We start from the raw sequence: 8,376 nt of genomic DNA on the forward strand, positions 1-8,376 counted from the left end.
AGTGCCCTTCTGCACAAAAATGTGAAACAAATTGCAGCCTGAAGCTGAGGAAGTTCTGTGTGCCCAAAGTGAGGGCTGTGCAGAGAAACAGATGGAGTAAAGGTATTTGCTAACTAATCATACAGAGTTTGCTTAAAGCACTAATGAGGAAATTGGGTGGTTTTTTTCCATAAATCTACATCCAAAAAAGAGGTTTTATTTCCTAAAAAGACTGAAGAACACACACAGCTGGATACAAGCCTGTGGAAGGAGCAGATTCCCTTTGGAAAATCCCAGCATTTCAAACACACAATGAGATAAGAGTGGCACTTTCAGGCTGCAATTTGTGATATCATGAATCCAGTTCACTAAATATTGTCCTGTTTATCACAAGAGAAAAAATAGTGAGATCCACCACAACTCTGGGGAAGCCCAAGGGCCACCCACCAAGTGCTCTCCAGGGCTTCACTGAGGAAAAATCTTTGCAAATGCTGCAATTTTGCTCAGAGAAAGGTTTCAAGTCTACTCTGGATCATTCATCCTGAATGCTGATTTCCCATCAGAAATGTCTCCATCATCCTATTTAATCCAACTAGTCCTCACTGCAGCCTTAGCAAGATTTTTTTTGTTGTTCAGAGATGATTTTGTATTTTGGTGTTTTCATCTGAGATACTCAGGATGGTCAAGTTTAATCACCAGCCTCCTCTAAATGGTTTGTCCATGGTCATAATCCAAATTGTGCTCATTTTCACAGCTGTGAAAGGAGAAATTGTAAAATGGGATATTCTCCTCCCACCTCCCTAACTCAGCAAAGGGTTATCTTACCATTAGTGAGATATTCAGGTACCACAGCCATAAAGACCATAAATATTTAACACATAAAAAATTTCTGAAGCAGGAGGCTCTGCAGAGGCAACTAAAGTAATGGGCTACTAAAAAAAACATTTGCCAAACCAATTTCTACTTTCAAAAAGTGCCACTGAGGGGAGCAGTGCTGCTGAAGGGTCACATGCAGATGACAGAGAATGTTATCTTGATTTAATTCAACTTAACAAGGAAGAACAAAGCAATAATTCAACTGTGAACCAGGTGTATTCCTAAAAAAGGAACAACCAACTGAGCCAATGAACTGAGGCTGAAAATAAAAAACTATTTCAGTGCTGTTGATTTCAATTGACAGCAAAGAATTGAAGGAGAGCTGGGTGTTAGTGCACAGAGACATCCACAGCTGGGTGAGGTTATCCTCTGACACAAACCCCACATTCTGAAGTGATAATGTTATGAAAAATTATTTCCCAGGTTATTTTAAGATTGTTTCTTTGAAGCATCAGGCCAAGAGCTACTTCCAGGCTCCTGCCAATGAATCCTTGTCCACCCACCAGGCCAGGGATCAAGGGCTGCTCCCAGCCCAGCTCTGGGAGGTGAGGATGTCCCAGTCCCTGCAGAGCTGGTTTGATCTGAGGAGAGTTCAGCTGGTTCCTGGCTGTGCCTAAGATCTCTTTCCACTCATGGGCTGGACAACAGGCACCAACACCTGTTCTGAACCAGCTTCTTTTATTCCTCTGTACCTGAACTCTCCTCCTGTGGAATGGCAGCACCTGAGAGTACATCAAAGACTGGGAGATGCTCAGATTTTGGATCACTTCACACTTTATCCCTCATTCCCACATGCAGCAACAGAGCCTGGGACACTGTGGCAGATTTTTACACCTGATCAGCAGAGGGGCTTGGTTTTGTTTTTTCTTCCTCTGGCTCAAACCAGGTGATAAGGTGATGATTTGCTTGTGGAGTTTTAAGATCCCTGGCCAACACAAGCAGGGACAGCCAGCCTGCAATTCATTCCTGAGGCATTTCAGAGGCAGAAGGGAACACCAAGAGTGTCTAATCCTGCTGCCAGCACAGCAGCCAGTCAGTCTGCCTGTTTTATTTTGAGGTATTTTCACTTTGCAGTTCCTCTCTTTCTCCAAAGGAGGAGATGAGCACAAACAGAGCTATGTTCACACAAATCCTGGTGCCTACAGCAGATCCTGAAGGAACTGGCCCAGTTTCCAGACACACCAGCATCAGGCTTCTGGGTGTGAGAATACAACAGAAATCTCTGCACAGACAAGGGACCAAGGCACAGGAATGGGGGGATCTGCTCCTCTCTCTGCAGCCAGAGGCCACAGTGACACAGCTCCAGCAGGAGCAAACCCAAAACCTGCTGAAGTCACACCACCAGCAAGGGAAGACAAATTAAATGAGTGATAAATGCAAGATGGGGAAATCCTGAGGTTCTGCTTTTCCACCCCTGTTCCCTGTTTTCCCAGCAACCTGGCCAGACATCACTGCCTGCTGCAGAACAAGGTGACTCCCACAGCTGCTGCTCTCATCTGGGGAGGAGAAAAGCCCAGCTGTGCTGGGAGAGGAAATCAGGCACTTACTGATCATGGTGGTGCCCCCAGCCAGAGCAGCCTTGGTCCCTTGGAAGAAATCATCAGCAGATGTCATTCCCTGCTCTGGCATCTGGAAGCGGGTGTGGACGTCGATGCCGCCGGGAATCACCATCCTGCCGTGGGCCTCGATGGTTTTCACTCCCCCTGGCACGATCAGGTTCTCCCCTATTTGCCTGGGGAAAGAGGTTGGAGGAGCAGGTCAGGCACAGCCTGTAAACAAACACCCTGTGCTGCTCAGCCCAGCTGCTGCTGCCCTGTTCCATGGAAAGCAGGGCACAGGCTGAGGGGTTTTATTCTCCCTGGGGAAGCAGCTGCAATTCCTTCAGGATTTTGGGGCAGCTTTAAAGAAAGGAAAAGAAGGAGCCCCTCTGGTAGAAGCTGTGCAGCTCATGGATGATCCAGCTTTACTGGGGCTGGACTTTTCTAAGCAGCAGCTCAACACATGATTCCAGCTCTCTACCAGCAATTTTGATGTTACCATTGGTTTGGGAGCACTGGAAGAATTTTTGCTTCTACATTTTCTACCTTCCTCTCATGTGTAAGTATTACAGAGTCCCTACATAAACATCAATTCAAGCAGATATTTGTTACCACATTCCTGGTGAGACCCTCAGAGGTGTCTCCAGCCCAGCTCTTCACAGAGCTATTTTTGAGCAGTGCAGTAGTGGATGCAATTAATTAGCTGTCTCTGGCTGGCTCCTTTAACTTTTAACCTTGATTAAAAAAGCACATGTGCTGGCTGTTCAGCCAGAACTGGAAAATTCCTTGTTTGTAACCTCTGGCTTGTCCATTTTTTTCCTAGGAGTAATTTTCCAAAGAAATCTGTAACACATTTCATGTGCCAGGAACACATGTTTCAGGCCTGAAAACACAGAAAGAGGTCAGAACCTCTTCCACTACAGGCTCCTTTTTTTACTTGAGGGGGGGTTGGAGTGATCCTTGCATCACAGACCCAGAGAAGTCAGCACTGCAAGAGACTTCCAGAGGTCACCTAAGTCCAGCCTCCAAGCCTAAAAGAGAATTAACTGTGTTAGGGTGCTGAACTCTGGATTCAAAATATCTGAAGTCATAACTCAGTGAAACTTTACAGCACAGATAACTTCAAACACATGTGTCATCTCAGCATGGGGCTGCTCACATGGCTAAAATTAAGCACATGTAAGTACCTCCTCAGAGCCAGCAGGGTTTGGGCCCAGTTGTTTATTTATTCAACACCCAGCTTTTAAAGCTCCTTCATTAAGCATCAGGACAGACGTGGAAATATTCATTTTTCACTGCAATTTAACAGAGCTGTCTGAGATTCAGCTGTTCCAGCCAATGTGCATTTCTGTACATCCCCAACCCCAGCATGAGGCTTCACTTACTTTATCAACCCATCCTCCATGTAAATGTCTGCATAGAAGGACTGGTCGTCATTAACTATTTTACCACCTTTGATCAAAAGACGGTCGCTCTACAACAAAAGAAGCACAACACAAGACACAATTATTGAGAGGGAGAGCTGACAGTCTGCAGTGTCACTCCAGAGATGAAAGAGAGAGCAGGGAAAGCAACAACCTCTGCATTATTCACCAGCACACATCAAAACACCAGTCACCTGCTGCACTTTCAACTGCAAAGATAAAATTCTTTATTTCGTCAGCGTGGCCTTTCATCATTGATGATCAAAAAAAAAAAAAAAAAAATCAGAATGAGGAAAGAGGTGTGTTCCAGTTCTGGCAGTTCACTCCTACCTGGAGCTGCCACCATCCCCTGCAGCAGCAGCACTAAATAACACTTAGAGGGGTGTGCTGGAACCACATCTCTGATTTTTTTTCCTGCCTTGGTTGTACACAAAATTTCCTATGTGCACCCACACAGTGGAGTCACTGCTTGGCTCAACGTGAGTCAACTGCTGTCAGGGAAATGGCCCAAAAGTCTGTTGCCAGGGGTTACACAACACAAACAAACTCCTCTGGTCCAATTCAGTGATGTTTTGATGCTGTGGATGAAGAGCACCACTGCAGAAGCAGATGGAAACATGCATGTATTTAGCAAATGAGGGTTAAGAGAAGGATATCCAAAATGTTATTAAAATTTCCTCCAGTTAGAAGACACTTTGGCAGGAACAGGCAGGTAATTATAAAAAGGCAGTGTGATTTTATCCTAGCCCAGGTTACAGCTTGCTTCTGCAAGATTTTAAGTCAAAAACAAATGCTGATTTTTGGTTGTTTTTTTTATTTTTGCAGTATTCATAAACAAGAGTGAAACCCACTGCAGAGCTCCTGATGGGGAGGACAGTTAGAAGTGGCTGCCACATCCACCTGGTTCCTTCAATCCCCACATCACAGATGCATTTTTACAGCAGGTGAACATTTAAACAAAGCACATACAAGCTGTGAGTCTTTGGTTTAAACCACACCTTTGGCATCCAGATCTGTGCTTGTACTTACTCTGATTCCTTTTTCCCTCCTCACACAAACATCTTGGGAAGAGAACAAAGCAACACCAGCACAGCCAAAGGCTGGGAAATCAAAAGCTGGACTTTTAACTCAGAGGTGCCATGGACTTAGAGAAAAATATATTTAAGAACTTATAGAAAAATACATATAAAGCAGTGACAGGGGTGCTCAGGGCCCTGATTTTGAGGTGCCAACTCCCCTGGTTGAACAGAAGGAACAATCAGGCATTTTCCCAAATCCCTCATGACAAAGCTGAAGAGCTGGAGCACCCAATTCTCAGTGACACAGCTCTTTTAGCACCAAAAGAGCTCCATGAATTACATCAGGCACTGATTTATACCATTATATCCACCTTTTATATCACTGCTTAACCTCTAGGAGATGTTAAGTCCATCTCCCTCCTTTTCTCCTTCTCCTTCATCCCCCTGCTGCAATGGAGAGTTCCCCTGGATAATGCCACCGACTTCAAATACAAAGAAACCCCCAAAATTTAAATTTAGGAGCTGCTGCAAATGCCAATAAGCTTGAGTGAATTAATGTGGGGTGAGAAAAACTCATTTGTCTTTCAATACCAGCCTCTCCAACAAACTGTCCTACATGTTTATCATTTCCAGAACCACTGCAGTGTTGATGCCCACCTCCAGTGCAGGCTCCTTGTGCCATTAAAATGAAAAAACCTGGCCATGGATGTCACCAACAACCCAAGTCCTCACACACTGGGCATCAATTAGGGAAGAAGAAGGGAAAAAATCTATGTAAAGTGGCCACAAAAATGCATTTTAATGATGCTTCTGGCAGTAACCAGGGCTGCTGCTGGGCTCTTGAGAGGGCTCTGAGATGAGGATAAATCCTCTGCTCATCTCAACCACCTTGGAGACAAAAGCACACGCAGCTCACATCCCTGCCAGGACCTGCCACCAAATCTGTGTCTGCTCAGCAGCAGAATCAGGGCAGACACACATCCATTATCCTCCTTTTGCCAGCCTTGATAATCCCAGGTTTGCACAAGGAAATGGGAGCAGAATCTGATTTTTCCTGCCCCTCTGCAGGAGGACTGGGTGCACAGACCATAAATCAGAGCGTTCAGCCAGAAGAAAAATGCGTCATGCTGCTCCTGGCCCGTGACAGGGATTCAGCAGAACCTTTAAACAGAGGCATCTTGTTAAACTCTTTACCATTGGACTCTCAGAGGGAAACTGGCTCAATTTTAATTTCAGAAAAGAAGGATGCTCCATTTATCAATACCCATTTTGCACAACCCCTGCCTTCCTTAAGCACTGCAACTGTGCAATCCAGACTCCTGCCCAAGCCCATCAAAGCCCCGTCTCAAGCTGCTTTTCCTGCCCCCGAGGATGAGGAAGGAGGACTGGGAAGGGTGTGTCTGTCCATGGGGAAGGTGAGGAACCGCTGCCAAGGATTAAAAACTCCCGTGCCCAAAAAAATAAGCGGCTGCAAGAGCCCGTTAGGCGAAGATCTCTTACGTAACCCAAAGTTGGTACCCTTGGATCGGCAGTACCTGCCCTAAATCGGCTCCCACAACCAGGAGACCGAGCGAGGGCTTTACATAACGGCTCCTTCCCTGCTCCCCCAGGATCGCGCCCAAACCTGCGCCTTGCCAGAAGCCTCCTGGCGAAAAAAAATAAAAATTAAAAAAAAAAAAAAAAAATCCCCAGCGCCAGCCCGGCGGGGATCGGGGTCTGGAGCTGATGCCCCCAAACGGAGCCGTCCTTGGCTGGGCTGGGGAGGGCGGGGATGGAGCCCCCGGGAAGGCGGCGAGCCCCTCCCAGGCACGGGGGAGGGCTGGGGAGACCCTCCGAGGGCTGGAGAGACCCTCCGAGGGATGGGAGAGAGACAGGGAGAGACCCTCCGAGGGCTGGAGAGACCCTCCGAGGGCTGGAGAGACACCCTCCGAGGGATGGGAGAGGGACAGGGACAGACCCTCCGAGGGATGGGAGAGGGACAGGGACCCCTCTGAGGGAAGGGAGAGACCCCCCCGAGGAGCATGGACCCCTCCCTGGGCACAGCCCCAGGTAAGGGACCCCTCCGAGGGCTGGAGAGCCCCTCCGAGGGGAAAGGAGAGACCCCCCGAGGGAAGGGAGAGACCCTCCCCGGGCACAGCCGGAGGGCAGGGAGAGCCCTCGGAGGGACAAGAACCCCTCCCTGGGCACAGCGAGCCCCTCGGAGGGGCAGGAACCCCTCCCCGGGCTCAGCCCCAGGGCAGGCACCGCTCCCCGGGCTCAGCCCGGCTGCCGAGCCCCCTCGCGGCGCTCCCCGCCGCTCTCCCCGTGAGGGGCGATGCCGCCCCCGGCCCCGCCGGGTCTCCGGGCTCCGGCGGCCGCGGCCCCCCCGCGCTGCAGCGCAGGAAGCGCCGCATTACCGCTGATCCCATTATCCTGCCCCAGCCCGCATCGCTCCGCCACACAAAGGGCTCCATCCCCGCACCCCTCCCCCTTCCCGCTGCTCCCCTGCGCTCCACTCACCGTGATCCGCGGAATGTTTTTCTTCCCCTGATAAGACATCTTGGGAAATCAACCCCCGATGTATTTATTCGATAATGTTGGGGTTTTTTTTGTTAAAGAGAAGCGCGGCGGCTGCTGCACCGCTATTGTCTCCCGCGCAGCAACTGCTCCGCAACCTCCCCTTCACCAGTGTGTAGATAAAAAAGAAAATTAAAACCCACTAAAAAAAAAAAAAAAAAATCAAAAATAAATCCCCCGAGGCCAAATCACTGCGATCCCAGGGAAGGGGAGCGGGGAGGGTACGGGAGGCGATCGCTGCTCTCCGCAATGGCAGGAACGGGAGAGGCGCCCAGCTCTGCGCGTCTCCCTTTCTTCCCTGCGCCCGGAGCCCGGCCCAGCCCGGCCCAGCCCCGCCAAGCCCGGCCCAGCCCAGCCCAGCCAAGCCCGGCCCAGCGCTGAGGGCCGGCGGGGCGGGAGCTGCGCATGCGGGCCGGGCGCGCCGCGCCATTGGCTGAGCGCCCGAGGGGATGCAAATGAGCGGCGGCTGCGGCCAATGGGAGAGCGGGGAACGCGCCGTATGCAAATGAGCGGTGGGCGGGGCGCGGTCCCGGCATATATCGGGATAGACCGGGATCTATCGGGATATATCGGGATATATCGGGATACTCCAGGCACCGCCCGCCCGGCCTCCCCGCTCCCACCGAAACGCTTCCCCGGGGCCCCGCGTTAGTGAAGCTGCAGCGCTGGGCGGGGCTCTGCGAAATGAGCCCTGGGGGATGCGGACACCCCGATTCATTCCCCGCCGCGGCTGCGAGATCCCCCGGGAGATGAGGGAGTGATCCCTCCGTCCCTGGGGGTGCGGACACCCCCTGCATCCCCTGGTGTGCCCAGATGTGAGGACACCTCTATGCATCCCCTGCTATGCCCAGATGTGAGGACACCCCCTGTGTCCTGCTGTGCCCAGATGTGCAGACACCTCCATGCATTCCCTGCTATGCCCAGATGTGCAGACACCCCGATGCATTCCCTGCTGTGCCCAGATGTGCAGACACCTCCATGCAT

At 50.4% G+C, this 8,376-nt stretch overlaps 1 protein-coding gene across 1 annotated transcript in view; it reads right to left on the reverse strand.

The window, feature by feature from the left end:
• LOC130262073 (dihydropyrimidinase-related protein 2) overlaps window positions 1-7,793 on the reverse strand; it is a 44,785-nt gene extending 36,992 nt beyond the window's left edge. The window contains exons 1-3 of the mRNA XM_056508860.1: window positions 7,336-7,793; window positions 3,779-3,867; window positions 2,403-2,587 (exon numbers count right to left, since the gene is read on the reverse strand). Of these exons, the coding sequence (XP_056364835.1) occupies window positions 2,403-2,587; window positions 3,779-3,867; window positions 7,336-7,374 (313 nt within the window). The 5' untranslated portion in view covers window positions 7,375-7,793. The remainder of the gene's footprint in view (window positions 1-2,402; window positions 2,588-3,778; window positions 3,868-7,335) is intronic.
• Window positions 7,794-8,376: the final 583 nt, after the last annotated feature.

The sequence above is a fragment of the Oenanthe melanoleuca genome, chromosome 22 (assembly GCF_029582105.1).
Source record: "Oenanthe melanoleuca isolate GR-GAL-2019-014 chromosome 22, OMel1.0, whole genome shotgun sequence".
Taxonomy (NCBI): Eukaryota; Metazoa; Chordata; class Aves; order Passeriformes; family Muscicapidae; genus Oenanthe; species Oenanthe melanoleuca.